The sequence below is a fragment of the Hippopotamus amphibius genome, chromosome 1 (genome assembly GCF_030028045.1).
Source record: "Hippopotamus amphibius kiboko isolate mHipAmp2 chromosome 1, mHipAmp2.hap2, whole genome shotgun sequence".
Lineage (NCBI taxonomy): Eukaryota > Metazoa > Chordata > Mammalia > Artiodactyla > Hippopotamidae > Hippopotamus > Hippopotamus amphibius.
The window spans coordinates 128493874-128513063 of NC_080186.1; the positions used below are offsets into that span (position 1 = coordinate 128493874).

Genomic DNA, 19190 nt, shown 5'->3' on the forward strand with positions numbered 1-19190 from the left:
ACACATTATAGAAGGTCTATTTTAACTCCTTGCTTCTTTTTGACTCTCGTTTCTTGGCAATGTTCCCTCTGTTCCCTTCCCTGGTGTTTTCCAACCTTGCCTTCAGACAGAAAAACACTTACCAGATCTCCCCTAGACAGAAAGACCCACAACTTGTTTTGCAATTTTTGTTATAAAACATTTAATGTTAACCTACAATACAATGTAAACTTTTATGAAAAAAATTTAAAGTACACTAGATTTCTTCAGTAAATTCTCACATAACTATTCAGGTGCAGTACAAGTTGGGGCACTGCATCCTTTGTGGATGGATTTCCTGCTGCTTCATCCCTCACAAGTCCTTAAAAAAACCAGTTGTAAAATGGAGCTTCTTGTTCAAGCACCAGATAATACTCCCCTGATTTTGCATTCTGGGGGTTATCACTCCTTCCCACAGTCATTTTCTGTAACTTTTTCCTTGGCCTTGGCACCGTTAGCAATTTTCATAATGACTACTCAGTTGAAGATTCTAGGTTCTTTTCAGCTTGTTTAGTTTTTAGTGTTTTTTGTTTTTTTTTAAGAAATAGTCTCCATTGGCCATCTCTTATCCAAACATCATAGTGGAAGCAAGTAAGGAGAAAGAAGTACTTGCTGCAGGAAATTCTGCAGAAGTGGAAGAAAAGACCGAGGCTGCAGAAATTCGACTGACTCCAATTGGGTGTCTCTGCTTGGTCATTTCCTACGGAAATTCAGCCGAATCTACAATGTTAGTCTTGGGAGTGCAGAACAAAACTGGAAACAAGTGTTTCTGTTTAGTTGATGACTTGCCTGCCATTTGGAAACAACAGCTGAAATAATCAGGAGGTGATTTGGAAAAAACAGCAAATGCTTGCAGATCACCGGCTTCTCAGTATTTTCTCACTTGCAGGTCCTATCTAGTTCCCAGAGGTCCTTGGGAGTAACATACAGATTGTCCTGGCGTTGACAAAATGTGCATCTTTCATGGAAGAAAGGATGGCACCTAGACAGCAGATCTAGGTCAGCATGAAGACAGGAACCGGGTCTGAGTAAAGCAGGGCTGTTTCAACATGGACTAGGAAGGAGCATCTGCTTCAGGTGGAGCCTCTTGAAAACTAAAGTAAATGGAGAGGCCATCCCAAGAGTTGTACCGACATGAACAGACTTTAATACTCTGGCATCTCACCTCCTTCACTGAACAAGTCATCAAAAGTCAAGAGGCACATCGTAGAATAAGATGCAGACTGAATTATTAAGGAAAAAAATTTACAACTTCCCAAAGAGGTTTGGGCAAGATACTTGGTACACCTAGCCTGGCAAAGGTCCTTAATACCCTCCTATGTACTGCCAGGGAAACAGCTATGACTTCCAGATATGGAGGGCGGCTCTGAGTTAAGTGGAAAAATTTCATCTTTGCATGGTTGTCAGCAGGAAGCAGACTTCACATAAGGTAGAGTGGAGAACATGGTATATCCTGGTATTCACTCCAGATACATTTTATGACAACAGTCAGATAATTTCCCACTCATCTGGCCTTAGGACAGCAGGAGACAATGTGGAAGAATAACAGGCAGCCAGGAGCAAAATGATATTTCCCTGGAGATGATGCTGTAGACACCTGTGCCAAGGCCACTGGGAAATTCTCAGGCTCCCCAGGGATACCCATGGGACGCCTCACCCTGCCCCTTGGTGTTCACCCCAACCACTGAGGGTGGCAGCCACATCACTGCTACCTAAAAGAATGGTCCTTAGGTTTTAGCTAAGCAAGAGAAAGCCTTTGGAAACTGCAAATCCAGCAAGCTATGCTTTGTCTTGATAGGAACCCTTGGCCTCACAGCATGCTAGGAAACTGCGGTAACTTCATTAGGTTGCAGTACTATGCGTCTGCACCAGTCTAGCTAGAGAACACTCTGGAATACTGGTCAGCTCACGCTGACATCTGTTAATACACGGCCTGACCCATGTACCCATTACCATAAACTCAACCACATGAGACATCCAGAGGCTAAAAACCCCTACTGCTTCAACACAGCAATAGAGGGAGAGGATTAAAAACCTGCCTCCAGTAGGTGGCTACATCAGAACTGAAACGTGTCTTCCAACAGCTTACACAGGCTGAGTTCCGTCTTGGCTCCCTTCAAGGCCTCCAGTTCTTTCAATCCTTGAAACACCACCCCCACCACCACATTCCCAAATGAGACAGGCAGGGTACTGTCACACAGTCCTGTTGGTTCCACCACAGGCCCTGCTAGTCCTTTGGAAAGGCACCAAGCTTGGCAATTGAGGAAAGCTCAGGGCTGGGCAGGAAGAGCGTGCACACGCCAGGAGAGGAATGAAGAGCTGCTACCCTTTGACTCAGACCCCATAACGACCACCTGGTCCAGATCCGAAGGAAAAGCTGCAGTTGTATGTAAAGGAGAGTCTACATGGAGTTCATATCACACATATGGATGTATCTGTATATACACAGCCTTTTAGGGCTACAAACCCAGATTTCCTCCCACTGCACCAAGTGGGGTGCAGAGGTGGCAAGAAAGGACAGCAAGAGTTGGACCAAAAAAAAACAACCTCTCTGGGAATGTGAGAGGGACAATGGCAGAAATAAGCACAAACCAGCCTGGGGCACCTTTATTACACTCTTGTGGGCTAAGGAGTCCAGGGCAAGAATTCATGGGTTTAAGAGTTGGCTCTTTATCAAATAAAGTTAAGAAAAAAAAAATACACCTATGTCAGCCTCATTCCTTTGGTCATTACAAAGCAACAGAAAAAAAAAAAAGTAAAGTTATTCATAAATTGTGGGAAGTTCAAGGAAGATTTCTGTTCTGTGCCTTCTCTTCCCGCTCTTCTCTGGAAGTGGGAGAAGTCCTCAGGAGATGCTGCAGTAGCTGGTTGATGGAAGTTTTTTCACTTTCACTTTCCATAAAAGAAAGAATGAGATCTAGTGGGAATGTCCCCTTCCCCAGTTGGGACAATGGCTGGGTTGGAGGTGAACAGTCTCCTTTTGTTGGAAGGTGTGTGGTGCAGAGGCAGTATGGAAGGGTGGGCTTGCCAGCGGGAACGTTCTTTGCTAACCTCACGCACACACACAGGTGGTTACTCTTGCAGGCAGCATGGTTTCTGATCCTTCCTTAGGATGCAGCAGTCTTTTAAAAAAAATATTGTATTATAATAATAATAATATGAATTTCTCTCTCATTTTTTTGTTTTTGTTTTTTTCCATTTCTTTTAGGGATTGGGGTGGGAGAGGAGAGGAAGAAAAAGTGTCATTCGTCTGTTAGGTCCTGAACAAAGAGAACTTCTGTGTGGCTGAGTCCGGCCTCCTGCAGCGTGGGAGGGTTGGGCCACTCCTCTGAAGGGATGCAGGGCAGCACCCTCCGGGGAAAATTGGCTTCAATCTGAAACTTTTCAGGGCTTTCTTTCAAGGAGAACAAGAAGTCATGGATTACCTGCAGAGGTCACACAGAAAAAGAAGGGCAGTGAGAAAAAGACAAAGACAGATACACACACAACCATGAAATCAAATACACCCCAGCTATCCCCAGACTTGGAGATTTGAAGTAATCACATTACACTGAAACTCCATTTCGAAGTTGACCCATTTCACAGAGCAAGAACGCAGGGCATTTCCTTTAAGAGATTTATTACATAGCCCAATGCTAGTCCTGCTCTGAATTGACCCATCTGTTTCTTTTTTGAAAGCTTGTCTGATATAAACATTTTTTACTTAGAAATAATCGACTCACAGAAAAGCTGGAAACACAGGTATAGAATTTTTTCTTTGAACCAGCTGAAAGTGAGCTATCAAGTGAATGTCCCATCACCTCCGAATACTTCTGTATATCTTACAATCTTACAGGGCAATCACCTTCATAATACAACCCTCAAAATCAGGAAACTGAACTGATACATTATTACTTAATATAATAATGTACATTAAATTTTTCTTTGGGCCCCATTCAAGTTTTGGCAGTTGCCTTTTATAGCGAAAGGACCCAGTTTAGAATTGCGTGTTGCATTTAGCAGTTGTCAGACCTCCTAAGTCTGCTCCTTTAGCCTGGAAAACATCTTCAGGATTTCCTTGACTTTCAGGATCTTGACACTCCTAAAGATTACTGGTCAGTTGTTTTGTCTCTCAATTTGTTTATCTGACATTTACTCGTGATTAGATTCCAGTTATGCATCTTCAGTATTACAGAAATGATGTTGTGTTCTACTCAGTGCATCCTATTCAGACGGAGTACAATTTCTATTTGCTCCATTACCTATGATGTCCACCTTGATCACTTGATTAAGGGTGGTGCCTGCCAGGCCTCTCCACTCTTTTCTCCTTTGTAATTAACGAGTACTTTGTGGGGGAGGTACTTTGAAACGGAGATATTCTGCTCCTCAAACTTTCTTCAATTTATTTATTTATATTAATACAGAGCCATGCTTTCCTATTTTATTCAATAGGTTATGATGTTCAAACTGTTTCAGATGGGAGTCTGAGAAGCCCAATCAAGCTGGCCTCCATGTCGTTCTGACATGTCTCCAACGTTCTTTGAATAATTCCTTGCTTTGTGGCACAGGTGTTCCAGGCTAATCTTGTATTTTCCCTGTCCCAGTCCCAGAATCAGCCATTTCTCCAAGGAGCCCTGATTCTTCTTAATGGACAATGGTATTTAAAAACCACAATCTAGGGAGTTCCCTGGTTGTCCAATGGTTAGGATTCCACACTTCCACTGCAGGGAGCATGGGTTCGAGCCCTGGTCGGGGAACTAAGACCTTGCATGCTGTGCAGTGCAGCCAAAAAAGAAAAAATAAGAAAAAAAAAAAAAAAAAAAACCACGATCTAGGTGTGAGGTATGTTCATTGCTACTGGGCTGCTGACTCTCCCAAGCACCCTCTGTGGAGAAAGCTAGACAGTGTGCACTTACATGTACGCATCCACATCTGTATTTCCCTGTGTACTGAGAGCCATGAGTTGACCGCTTTCTCCTCATGTATACCCTCCTTACCTGGTTCTGCCTTTAACATCCACCCCATCCCCCCAGGCCACTTGGGCTCTCACTTTCCTGCACTGGGTGCCCCGCAAGTGGACTTCCTCTTAACTTGATAGAGATCTGAAACCCTCCATGCAGACTTCTCTGTGGGAAAGCCCTCTCCACCCCGGTCTGGCTCTGACAACGTACAGGTAAATTCTTTTATTTTCCTTTCTTTTTTTTTTCTTAAATTTATTTATTTATTTTATTTTATTGGTTGCATTGGGTCTTCATTGCTGTGCGCAGGCTTTCTCTAGTTGTGGTGAGCGGGGGCTACTCTTCATTGTGGTGCACAGCCTTCTCAATGCAGTGGCTTCTCTTGTTGCAGAGCACGGGCTCTAGGCACTCGGAATTCAGTAGTTGTGGCACCCAGGCTCAGTTGCTCCTTGGCATGTGGGATCTTCCCAGACCAGGGATCGAACCCATGTCCCCTACATTGGCAGGCAGATTCTTAACCACTGGGCCACCAAGGAAGTCCTGGTACATGTAAATTCTAACCTTCCCCTGTCTCTTAACGCCACACATGAAGAACAGGCACTCTGGATCTGATCTATGGTCCTCTTCATCTCAAATTCTATTTCTAACAAGACTCTAAGGGATGAGCTGTGAAGGGCACTGCTAACCTGCTTTCAGGTCCATCCCAAGGATCAGGAACACACCATTCAAGTTACCCTTACTTTTTCGAGGGAATCTATTTCTATTTCCTTTTTGTTCCAACTCTTGTAAGTTTATTCCCCTCTGCATGAAGCAGTTCTTCTTGCGTTTGTCTTAAACTTACCTCTGTAGAACTTTTAAGGGGCTATTGCTACGAATCCACTTAAGGAGTAAACTCATTTCCTCTCACCTAATCCATTCATGATTTTACAAAATTCTCAGATTCTGGTCCATTAGCCCTAATCATTTTCAGTTCCTTTCTCTGTCTTTGCAATTTCCATTAACATTCCGTCTCCTTTTCTTTCCTTGAGATGCATCAGTTAGACCTGCACCAAGTATTCTTGGTATGAACCTAACAAGGGTTTTACAAAAGGGCAAAATATCTTGCTTCTTTTTACAATCACTGCTTGACAACACTCAACACTGGCATTTTTTGCTTATCACTGGCAATGCGCTAAAACCATAACGAAACAGATGGAATCACCTCTAGAGGTCCCCTTTAGCTCATAATGGATAGAAAAATGATTTCTGGGCCAAGTATAATTCGGTTTCTCTCTCATATGCATTCATTTCAGGAGAAAGTCAGCTGCCACTCTTCTGCCCACTCATGAAAGCCTGAGATTTTTCTACAGTTTACCCTTTTTTATCCTAGCATTTAACCACTGTCAAGAGCAGAGCATCATATGCAAACTGAGCATTTCCCTGAACATTCACTCACTGAGACTGAACGAAGGGTAGAGCTCACAGGAAGGTCACACTAGCTCTGCAAGAGCACTAAAAAACCAACTCATTATTCAGTTACGTGTTATTAACTGCATGAATGCTAAATGAAAGACCAGCACTGCCACTACACCTCTCCTTTTCAACGTCTTTCCCATTTCTCAGCCTTGTCCCCATTCACTAGTTATTTCTCTCCGTCTGAAGTTTTTTTAAAAATAACTTTTATTGTGAATGTATTTAAAAGCCTACAAGGATTAAATATTTAACAAGTGGGTTGGTTCCCCTTTGGCTAAAAGTCTATTCTATTCCACAACTCTAATAGATTTTCCTCCAAAACTCTCAAGAGAGGAAATTTCAGTTAGGCTTTTCATATACATAATGATAATGAGAGTTTGGGGAGTAAAAGCTCCCTAAAGCTTGGACATACTAACAGGCGTACTCTTAGTGAACATGGCTGCAAGCTAAAACCCACACACAGGACTTCCCTGGTGGCGCAGTGGTTAAAAATCCACCTGCCAAAGCAGGGGACAGGGGTTTGATCCCTGGTCCAGGAAGATCCCACATGCCATGGACCAATTAAGCCCATGTGTCACAACTACTGAGTCCACACACCACAACTACTGAAGCCCGTGCTCTCTCGGGCCCGCGTGCTACAACTACTGAAGCCTGTGTGCTTCACGTAGCCTGTGCTCCATAACAAGAGAAGCCACCGCGCTGAGAAGCCAGAGCACCACAATGAAGAGTAGCTCCCACTCACCACAACTAGAGAAAGCCCACGTGCAGCAAGGGAGACCCAATGCAGCCAAAAAAATATACTACTACTAATAAAAAGATAAATAAAATAAAATGACTTGCCCACAGAACCCTTTAAAAAACAAAACAAACAAAACCCAACGTTAGATGTGAGCATCCTCCCCCATATAAATCAATGTATAAATAAGAGATAAACAAATAAGCTATTGCTCCTCTCTCACCAGGATGCCTCACAACGTCTTACTCTGAATTAGCTCTTTGAATCGTCTTACATTCCTTACTGGCCAGTAAGCTCCATGAATTCCAGAACCACGCTTTACTCACCTGCATAACCCCTACGGTGCCTAGCAGAGTGCCTGACAATACACCTTCAGTTTAACGTTATCAGAGGGCAGGTTAAATTTCCATTTTACATATGGGATATATCTGAGACCCTATAAGAGACTCTGTAACCTGCCCAATGTTCTCCAGTTAAACAGGAAGAAGTAATGAATATGCTACCCAACCTCATCTGACTACAGAGGATCCACATTTCTATTATGCAGTTTATTCTTGATTATTTCAAGTGATCAGGGAAATGGCAGAATCTATTATAGTTGTAAACTTGGAAAGGCAACATACCAATGCTTAATATAAACAGAAACTTACTTCTGATGATAAGCACCAAAAAACAATAGCATTTGAATGCTTACTATGAGCCAGGCACAATGTTGAGCACTTTACATATGAACTTAATCCTAACAATGCTATTAGAGAGTACCTATTATACCCATTTTACAGATGAAGAAACTGAGGCTCATAGATTAAGTAAATTGATCAAGGAAACACATCTATTAACACTGGAACAATGAGAATTTGATCTTTATTCTGTGAGACTCTGAGAGCATCTGCTTTTAACTACATCCCTATGGAATGACAAACACTATTTACCTATGGACACCAGATATACAAGGTAGCCCTAAGTGGGGCTTCTAATGGGCTGAGCAGAGAGACAGCTGCATGCAAGCTGCACATGCACTTATATTCAGTTGTGTAATTCCAGTCCTTCTAAGTCAGTGGGGATAGCACTTTTTCTACACAGCAAGGGGTTCTGGTGGGTTCTGAAGCCAATGCAAGCCTAGCAGCTTGGAAGAGCCTCTCACCTCCAACATACAAGTCTTTTGTGGGACTTCTTGGTAAGGTTTCTTTTCTTCTTGGCAGAGCTCAACCATGACAAAATGAAACCTTAGTAACTGCTCTGAGTGGGCAGCTAGACCTGAAGGAACCTACAATTATTCAGCATACTCTTCTCTCTCTGCCCTACCTCCTTCCTCCCCTGTTCATCAGAGCAGCAGATGCACCACCAATACTCTTGAGGGTCTTTAAGTTTCCAAATCTACAGCCCAGACTTTATATACACTTCACACAACTTAGGCAGTCCTTACTGTTAGAGACTGTGAAAAGTGGAATCGTCTCTCTACTCGAGAATCATTGGGTAATTTGAAAATGATTTTGACACTTTCAGGGTCATCAGGGGAAGGCTCCGGGGGGAGGCACTCCAATTTCCTTTCCTTCTCCTCTTGTAAATTCTGTAGAGACACAAAGCAAAGGTGAGGGTACGGCTCCAATTAGGGAACAAGGAAACAAGAAATACAATCACATCTTGTAGGTTTACTGGACAGTCAGACGAAAAATTAATGACCAGTATCAGAATAAAAACTTCCTGGCATGAGTCAGAAACACCCTAATTCAAATTATATTTATTTGATTAGATACTACTGCATCACAGGTGTTATTTATTGACTATGTTAAGGTATGTAACTGTTAGAAAAAAGGGAATGACTAAACGACGTTGGCTATAATCAAGTAGTGAAACAAGATGGTGAATAAGATGTCTGGTGAACCAACACTGGCACTAAGAGTGAAAGCTTAAAGTCTAGCGCTGTGAGTCAGCACAGTGAACTGCTTCTTATCTATTTATACTTACATTTTCAAGCAACAGAGCTGTTCTGCCTAATTTTTACTTACTCTTATAATTTGTTCTAATAAACTTTTTAAAAGCTTAAAAAATACTTTTTGGGAAAATGTAGTAAATATTAAAATGGCATGGAGACTTTAAATCACTCACAATCCTATCAACTAGGTTTTTCCTTTCATACTTGAGAAAAGACCAGTTCGGGAGTCACCAGAAGTAAAGACAGGCTCTTTACCCGCCGCCGTCTCTCCTCTGCCAGCTTCTGCTGCTGCACCTCTTCCTCCTTCCGCCGCTTCCGCTCCCGCTCCTCCCGCTTCTTTCTCTCCTTCTCCTGGTCAGCCCTGAGAGAGGCCAGGTAGGCCTCATCCTGTTGTTGTCTCAGCACCTGGGTCTGGTTTCGTTCTTCCCTGTGGATGGATCAAAAGCATAGATGGAAAAGATAAACCTCCAAAGCTCTGTGTTTTCTTAACTTGAAATTTTTTAGAGGGTCAAAAAGAGTAACAATCTTGGCAGATGACTATCTCACACTACCATAAGGGATTCCAAAGCAGAGCACGCAGAATCTGAATGAGCCATCTCTTTTCTTAGTTTAATTTGGCAGAAAAAGAAATAGCAAGCTTTTCCCTCTCCTTTAAACTTTTCACGTAAAACTCTTTCCCCTCAATCCTAACAGAAGTAACACAGTATTACTGCCATAAAATGACCATCAAGAGTATATCTGACAGGTAAACACCTTTTTGGGTTACTGCATTTTTGTGTATGCTGCTTTCAGAAAACCAAAAAACCACATACCCATTTTTTAGAAGATTTGAAAAATACAGAAACATCTTATTTAGAGTTCTACTAATCAAAGAGAAAACATGGTAACATTTTGGGATATTTCTTTTTCTCTCCAAAAAATTGTGTATGTACATAGAGTCTGTGTGTCTGTGTCTATAAAATTAAAAGAAAATATCCCAGAATGTTAAAAGTGGTGGTAGGATTAGGAGTGACTTAAAATTTCTTCTTTGTGCTTTTCTTTGTTTCTTGAATTTTCTACATTAATTAATGTACATTACTTATGTGATGGGGGAGGTGTTATAACCATTCCTCAGTTTTTGCATTTAAGTGCTTTATAGCATGCTCAGCTGTTTTAAATGACATGATTTATATTCCTAAGCATAAAGTCCTGTCATTATTTTGAATCCCATCTCCAAGAACAGGCAATCTGATGGAGTTATTTAGGTCAAAATACATAAATATTTTAACACTAAATGGACAAGGCTTTTTAAGTTGCCTAACACAGAGAAGAAGCCAGGATGTGTGGAGCTCAGGTAAGGCACCCTAGTCTGCAGCTGGTCTCTCAGGTCCAGAGAGGAACTCCCCTGTACCTCTCTAGGCGTTCTGACACCAGGTAAGTCTGGTTTGCATCCATGATAAATGTCAGCTGGTTAATGAGGTCATCAGGCTGAATGAGGCCTTCTAGTCTTCCTACCACCGTCATTCTCCGATCCTTCAACATAATCATGGCCAGGAATGGATAGGTGTTTTCTCTTAAAGCCTGCGAGACTGTGACAGAAAGAAGACACAAAAGATCAAGGGCAGGACTTAGGGATGAAAAAGATTAATTCTTAGGCTTTACACAACAAGCAAGAGAACTGCTTTAGTCTCAGTTGAGAAAGAAGGGAGGTGTCATTTATTCCCTGCCTACCTTTCTTCCTTCCTAGTTTCTCAATCTTTTTGTTGTTGTTGTTATATATTTGTGTCCCTATTCCCAGGTAATTTGATTAGAGTAGGACAGGCTTTTCTGGTGGGGTGTGGTTGTCATGATGTTAGGGCAGGCCGCAGAGTTCAAGAACAATGTCTATTTGATGGAAGGAAAAGGATCTACAAAGACTCTGGCTACTGCTTAGCATAATTTTCCCCTGTGTCGGGGTCAAGCCTAAAGGGGACAAAGCTACGAGTCTCAAGCTTTATGTTACTGGTGAGGACCTCCACCATCATTTTTCCTGTCTTTTGTTCCTCTTATCCAATCCCTTCCTTACCCCCTTTTCCTATGTCCCACTCATCCCTGCCCAATAAAAAAGGTCTAGCTTTTCTGTTCCAAAGGAGTTTAGAAATTAGAAAGTTGGTCTTTCAAATAACTAAGGTTTTACAGTAACAGAGTTTTCCTTATGATTTGAAAGAAGAGATTTTAAGCTTCTATAAAAAATATCCTTAGTCTCCTTCTCTCTCTCACTCCTCACTCCCAAAGCCATAGTAGAATGGCAAAACATATACTGCAGAAACTTATCAGATGTTTAAAAAACAATTAGGAATAACGATTCCAGGATGTAGACAAAACATCTGCTGTATCTTTGGTTTTCAAGATTTAGCACAGTGCTTGGTATGCTATTATATATTCAAGAGGTAGCTGCAAAGTAACTATATTTTCCTTCACTAGAGGCATTTATATCTTATTCTGACTTCTAAAGATATTTACCTCCAGGTAAGAGTTACAGTCAGGGCTTCCCTGGTGGCACAGTGGTTAAGAATCTGCCTGCCAATGCAGGAGACATGGGTTCGATCCCTGGGCTGGGAAGATCCCATATGCCACGGAGCAACTAAGCCCGTGTGCCGCAACTACTAAGCGTGTGCTCTAGAATCTGTGAATCACAACTACTGAGCCCACGTGTCACAACTACTGAAGCCCACATGACTAGAGCCCGTGCTGTGCAGCAAGAGAAGCCACTGCAATGAGAAGCCCACGCACCACTATCAAGAGCAGCCCCTGCTGACTGCAAGAGAAAGCCCATGCGCAGCAACGAAGACCCAACGCAGCCAATAAAATAAAAATTAATAAATTAAATAAATTTATTAAAAAAAAAAAAGAGTTATAGTCAGCAAAGATCTGAGCTTTCTGAATCCCTATCAGGACTCACGGTACTCAAAACTCATTGTGCAAGGAGCTCTGTTAAAATTACTGATGACAAGAATAAACTCTTCAGTAAAAAGCCCATTATGATTAAAGGCAAGCTGCTGGCCAGGACTGGGTATTTTTAAAAATAAAACAGGCTCTGGCAATGGTTAACTGTAATGAACAGGCTAGAGTCTGACAGACCTGAGCCTGTCCCAAAACTTGCTAACTGTTGTGATCCTGGGCCAGTGGCTTAAACTCTCTGAGCGTGTTTCCTAAACCATAAAGTGGAGGTAATACAACCCCGATCTCTTAGGACTGCTGAGAAGACTGGTTGGCCACAGAATAGTCATGCAATAAATGGCATGCCTTTCCATTATTCCAAAGATACCCCAACAATCTCAATAAGGCAAAAGAAACACAACTTACCCCTGTATCCCTCAGGTTTGTTTGTGGAGCATGCCCAGAAGAGCATCCTGCTGTTTATCAGTGAGATAACTTCAGGTGCACACAGTGTGTTGCTGTGGAGAGGGATGAAAAGGATATGAGAAGAACTTGCTTACTACAAACTATCAGCAGATAAGATCAGAAAAGAGGGAAGAAACAAAACAAACAAAACAACCCACTTACCGACAGAACTCATCAGAGTCCTGGTGATCATCTCCATGAAGATAAACCAAAAGAAAGCGAAGCTCCCGTTTGGCATCATTAAGTGCCTGTGAGAAACAGAAGATCACTAATTATGATGATAACTGTGCCTCGAACTTCTAATTAGGCTAAGGGTCCTAATGGATACAGCTACGTATTTAGGAACAAAAGAAGAAATGAGGGGAAAAGGTGAGCAAGAAAACCAGAAAATTTCTGGGTTGCTACCTTCACACCCATGGCATTTCTCTCCCTATAGAAAGTCCATGCTAACAGGCTTCAATGAAAAAGTTTTTAGTGTTGTTAGGATTTAAATTGTATCAGGCACATGAGAGTAGGCAGGCTGACCAAAAAAAAAGCCCCCTCCCCATCCAATCACAGAAAAGTCAGCTGTTCCCACAGTCTAAAGGAAGACATAAACAGGAGAATCTGACCTGAAAAAGGAGATGAGAATTTTGCCACTTTACAGCTACAACATTAAAAATACTGCGAAGATGACCCTGATCCAAGGCCACACACCAAGCAGGGATGAGGAACTGAGGGGCCCAAGGGCATTTTGAAAAGAGCATGGGCTTTAAAACATCTTCAAAGACAAGGCTAGTGTCCAAGATTCCTGAGCATGCTTTTGCATTTGCAGAATCCTGGACACATTACAATTCAATTAAGATTTCCTGAATGACCAATGGTAGTCTACCCTCAGCATCACAGCAACGACGGTGTACGAGAGGTGCCCATTTCATTCATGTCTGTATCTCTAGCACTAAGCACAATGCGTGGCATATAGAAGGTGCTTAATGCTTGTTGAGTGGGGTGGGAGCAGCCAGTGAGAAAAAGCAGATGCAGAAGAATCACAGCAGAAAGCAAGAGTAAGCACTTTTCTCTTTCTCCAGATAGATTCAGGAATCCTGGAGGCTGCAGAATAGAACCACCCTTAGGCATATGCCCACAGTGTTACTTCTATATTTTCCTCTGGTAAACTAGAGATATGTCTAACACCCATAGAACTCCTAATTTTCACTCCCTGAGAGGTAACAACAGTCAAAGGTTTGTGTGGCTTGGGTTAAATGAGATGTGCTGCTTTGAGGCTATGCCCTTATTCAATTCTGTGAGGGATCCAAGAAGACTCGGGCTTTGCTTACAAGGAGCTTTACAGTCTGGTATAGGAGGTAAGACATGAACACAAACAAGTATAAAATGAGGAAGAATGTGAAATTGCTATAGTGTTTAAAAAAAAAACACACTATGAAAATACAAAAGGAAAGACTACTATTTTAGATTGCAAATAGGCAGGCGGGGTAGGGCACAACAATTAGGAAAGGGTACAAGAGGGGAGTGACATGAGCTGGTGAAGGATGGGCAAGATTCCAATTAGCAAAAATGTGAGGAAGGCATTCCAGACGGAGGAAACAGTAAAGCAAAAGCAAAGGCACAGAGGTGGGAAAGTACAGAGTATATTAAGGGAATGGTCAGCTGGAACCTAGGGTATAGAGAAACAAGTTATGCAGGAAAGACCTAAAAAGGAGGTTGGGATTAGATCAAGGAGGGCCCAGCTAAAGGGCTTGGTCTTTTTTTGTGTAAGCAATAAAAAGCTACTTAAAGTTTTTGAATAAAAGGATGACATGATCAGTGCTGGGCTATATGCTTTCCTTTGAGGATAGAATCATATCAATAAATTGGCATCTATATGGTTTGTGGCACTGACCTGGCTGTACGTTCCCTGGTAGAAGACAGGGTGTGCCCTCCCATATTTCTCTTCAAAAGAGTGCATAAATGAAACAATGTCCCCAACGGGGTCAGTGACCCGGCTGCGAGGGTCAGGCCGTATAAAACGAAGAGCAAACCTGGGGAGGAAGGAATAAATATCACATGAATCGGCTTACTGTAGTGCATATGGAGTGGGCCAGTTTGTAAAGGTTCCTATAGCAGAACCACAGGCATGGCAGCAAAGGGAGGTGAACGGTCTGTGAGTGGACCATCAAACCTGAGAGTATAGTCTGGCTCAAAAGCCACAATGCAGCAAGTGTTCTACCACTGCCTATTTAAGAAGAATGCAAACTGCTAGAATTATAAATTCCAACACTGGCCTAAACAAATCTTGAGTGCACTTTGCAGAAAAATTAGGACTATAAGAATTGGGAAAGGAAGACACAATATCCAAAAAGATCACGGGTCAGGCTGTGCCCCCACCCTCCATAACAGCACTGTCTAAACCAGCAGCCGCAGGCCACATATGGCAATCTAAATTACCAACAAAACTGGTAAATTAAATTAAATACAATTTAAAAAATTCAGTTCCTCACTCGCATCAGCCACATTTCAAGTGTTCAATAGCCACGTGTGGCTAGTGGCTTCCACACTAGACAGTGCAGATACAGAACATTTCCATCATCACAGAGAGTGCTGGTCTAGAATAGAGCTCTCTTTCTGGTTGTTCGACTTGCCTCTCCCTTTCCTTTCTGTTCTCCTGGGATTTTGAATTATAAATCCACACTCCCAAACTACTCAAATTATGGACAAGAACTCCAAATCCAAACCTGCAGTCATGATTTACTTGCTCTTCAATGGGGCAAGTAAATTCTGCTCAGTGATTTATGGTTGACAGCACCCACGGAGGAAGTTATAAAATGGATCTAGACAACACTGGCAGAGTTGGAGACCTGGCAGTTACTGTAAGGTTAAAGATGGTATCACACATCTGTTTCTAAAGAGCCCATCTCATCACATTTGTATAGTACTATTTACTTATCCTTTGGGTTTCCATAAAAGGCAAAGGAGCAGGGGCTTGAAAAGTCAATGTGCTACATAACATTAAACAAGTTGCTTGGATGATACAGTTGCATTAAAATTAGTAACACATGCCATGCATATTTTTCCCCAAGGAAAGCAAACAATATTCATATACTTGAAGAAATTTCAGCATAGAAAAGCTGACTGAGCTATGATAGCTTCCTTACCAAATACTGAGCCAATTCCTTATCCCCTTAACAAATTCCCCGTATGTATACGATTTCACTTGGAATTTCTCCTGCATACTCAAATCAAACTTGACACAAACATTCCAGAGCAAACTGAAAACTAAGGTAAGAAGCTGTGTATGTGGGGGAGTGATTAGAAATCCTTAAGAAGATTAATGTTTTGATAACTTTCTCTGAAATCAAGTACTTTAGGATTATATTGTTATTCTTTAAGTTTTCAAAATTTGATGAATGAGTGGATAAAGGTTTTAATTTTTTTGTTTGTCATTACAATATACTCCAACGGCCAACACAACTTGGACAATCAGCTTTAAAAGAAAAAAAAAAAAAAAAGAGAGAGATGTCAACTCAGACTTCATTATGATTTTAAAGGTTTTTACATGCCCATTCTGAGGTACTGTCTGATCCTAACACTTCTGCAGCTGTTGGGTCCTTACCTTCAGGCTCTGCTCCCTAGAGCAAGGCAAGATTAGCCCACATTTAGAAGGGCTATGTACACAAGGCCCAGAGGACATATTCTAGCTCCCTCTGTTGGCCTGGATGCCCATAAACATTTTAGTTCTCCATAAAGTCTAGGTGTGGGTTCATCTACTACTGTTCCAGACCAGACATCCCAAGTCTGATGTACCAGTAACTTGGACCCCTTGACATTCTCCAGCCTTTCTGTAGCTTCCTGTGCTGAGCTCTCCAAATGGTACATGAAGGAAGTAAGAAGAAAGGTGAAGGTGTGAAGCAAGGGGGTACACATATGGAAGGCTTCCAGTGCCAGCAACCTATGGGTTGCCAGGACAGAGGAAAATGTACAGAAAGTGTGCCTAGAACGGTGAAACTGTTACAGGAGGAAGCTAGAAAACAGTGGGTTGTCTCAGAACAAGAAAATTTGTTGGGATTATGAGTTGTAAGATGGTTTAAGGTAAAAGTTACAAGGAGTGTGAAGCTAGTAAAGATAACAGAGGTCGGAAAGGAAAGGGTGTGAAGATTAACTAGGGAATGTAGGTGGACAAACATGGTCGGATAGGGAGGATACAATAAATACAGGCAGACTCATTTGTGAAAATAACCTCTGTGTTACATTTGAAAAACTGAAAATACTTTCATACTATATGAATACTTCAGGAAAGTATTCAATCTGACGACAAACTGGCAAACCAAAATTGATAGAGCATAAACCTTATTCTGGTCTCTGTTTCAGCTCCAATGTCTACCTTGTTACTACTAACACACAGATATAACGGTACATACCTAAATATATCAAGTATTGTATAATAGGTAAACCGGAATGGAAGCATTATCAAGTAATAACCCCATCCAAGCAGCCCCTGAAATTCCAAAAACAAAGTTAGATATCATTCTCTCAATCCCTAATACCTTAATTGCTAGTTAATATTTTTATTCGTTTTTGTCCTTTTCATGTGATTTCTCCCTCTGCAATACATGGTTCCCTTTTCCTGGCCCACCTCATCCTTCTTAAAAACGAATTACCTTTGATCTCATTTCATCTAATACTGTTATATTTTTCTCTTATCACATAGTTTTCATATTAAATCTGCTTGAACACTTTTTCTGCAGCTACTTACATTTGTTGTCAAATTCAATTGCAAGTTTTCCTCTCCAAATCATAAATATTCATTCTTTCCTTTTTAGAGTTAACACATTAAAATATGGTATACAGAAATAACAAGAAAGATAACCACTATTACTACCTTGGACATTTGTATATAAATGACAAATAATTATATTAACCACAATTATAAATTTCCAAATAGCTGCTAATCTTGGTAATACTGTTAATTATTATTTTAACAATGTTGATTATTGCTGCTCTTATTATTAACTAGCAAATACATAGGGCTCTATAACTTACAAAGCATTCTTATATGTTACACTGTGTTAATCTGAGACCCTGTCTACGTCCATGGCCAGGGAGCTCTAGAGCTCCATAGCTCCATTAGTGGACATTAAGGTCCCAAACACAGTCCAGTCTAAAACAAATTGGAGAAACATTGGGCATACATAGAACTACTCTTTTTTTAAAACAAATAAATAAATAAAATTAAAAAAAAAATTGGGGGTGTAGGGGGGGGGCCCCTGAACCATGCGGCTTGTGGGATCTTAGTTCCTCAACCAGGGACTGAACCTGGGCCCTCAGCAGCGAAAGTATGGAGTCCTAACCACTGGACAGCCAGGGAGTTCCCTAGGACTGCTCCCTGAGTCATATCATTGCTCTAGGAATCTGTGCTCTTCTACTTCAGAATACCCCAAAACAGCTAGTTAGAAACTCTATTTTTAAAATGTTATCAAGTACTTCACCAAAAAGAATGATGGAGTAAACACTAAGTCCAAGTAAAAGAGGTGAGTATAACTCCAAGAATAAGAAAGAGAAACTCCAAAAAGTTCTCTGGAGTCCGCTCTCAGTATACACACCTGATTTCCCTAATTTGACTGTGAATAATTTGAAGAGGGAAAAACGCTTCTTTATTCATCTCTAGATCCCCAACAGCAAAATATCAAGTACCCTGGAACACTCTTAAATGCCTGCTGAATTTAACTGAGCCACCTCCTTGCTACTAGCCCTTCAAGACTAATTTCAAAGATACGGCCAAGGCTCTCACAGAGATTCCAAGTACTTCCCTAGAAGTAACTTAAAATTAAGTAAAATGAAGCAACAAAGAATTCAGTAAACATTCTAACTTAACAGTGGAGGACCTATTAAACATAGCAAACATTTTTAGACATGTAAATACATGTAGATAAAGTGCTATAAACACAAAACAAGGCACAGAAAACTCTTCAAATAACTGGCATAGAAATGGGGAAAAAAGGATACGTTACTTCCTTTAGTTCATTAAGGAATCAAGGAAAAATGATAAGCCCAATAAATCTTTGAAGGAGCGAAGGTCAAGCTGACAGGTTTATATTCTGAATATTCCTTTTGCTCCTATCATTTAGAGATCAACATAACCAAGTGAAAGAACTTTTAAAATAAAAAAGGGAGACATTCCAGCTATGAAACAACTTGCCCTTGGTTGTGGTCTTGAGACAACATAGCTGTAGATCCTGTGGTCGGCTGTATTAACTTGCAAGGGTCGGGATGGTGGTGGGTTGAAAACACTTGGTACACCCTCTTGTTCATTCAATCTGTCCTGTACAGCAGCCTGAGAAGAAAAGAATAGCAGGAACTTCAGTGAAGCTCAAATCAACCTAGAAGAGATGAGACAACCATTGCTGGTGTTTCAAAACAAGTCGCCAGAGAGTATATATACACGAACCTTCCTTTAACTTGCTATGGTGGAAGGCAATGTGTGGTAATAGCTCCAGAATTCATACACAGCCAGAGGAGTCCAAGGAACTTGTCTGGAAGCTCTCTGCTTTTATTCAGATGGTATTTGTTATTTAGGGTGGCTGGGATACAAGGTGCTTCACTGTACAAGCGTAAGGAAAACCATCCACAGAGAACACAAAAACGGACCATGTCCCCAGAGCTGTGCAATGGAGCAATCCTGATGGGTTGGTGTTTGATGGAAGGCTTAGCTTTGGAGCAGAGAAACTTAGGTCTGAATCCTAGCACTGCTTGGCTTATGCGCCTCAGTTTTCTC

At 41.4% G+C, this 19190-nt stretch overlaps 1 protein-coding gene across 3 annotated transcripts in view; it reads right to left on the reverse strand.

Moving 5' to 3' along the window:
* Window positions 1–2599: 2599 nt before the first annotated feature.
* The window catches only part of FAF2 (Fas associated factor family member 2), a 47540-nt gene continuing 30949 nt past the window's right edge, over window positions 2600–19190 (reverse strand). For 2 of the 3 annotated variants that reach the window (XM_057728500.1, XM_057728516.1), the window contains 9 exons: window positions 18615–18749; window positions 16837–16913; window positions 14322–14460; window positions 12605–12690; window positions 12404–12495; window positions 10470–10647; window positions 9311–9506; window positions 8570–8713; window positions 2600–3443 (listed from right to left, as the gene is read on the reverse strand). In XM_057728500.1, coding sequence (XP_057584483.1) covers window positions 3261–3443; window positions 8570–8713; window positions 9311–9506; window positions 10470–10647; window positions 12404–12495; window positions 12605–12690; window positions 14322–14460; window positions 16837–16913; window positions 18615–18749 — 1230 coding nt within the window. In that variant the 3' untranslated portion in view covers window positions 2600–3260. The remainder of the gene's footprint in view (window positions 3444–8569; window positions 8714–9310; window positions 9507–10469; window positions 10648–12403; window positions 12496–12604; window positions 12691–14321; window positions 14461–16836; window positions 16914–18614; window positions 18750–19190) is intronic. The other variant, XM_057728509.1, reaches the window with a different exon arrangement.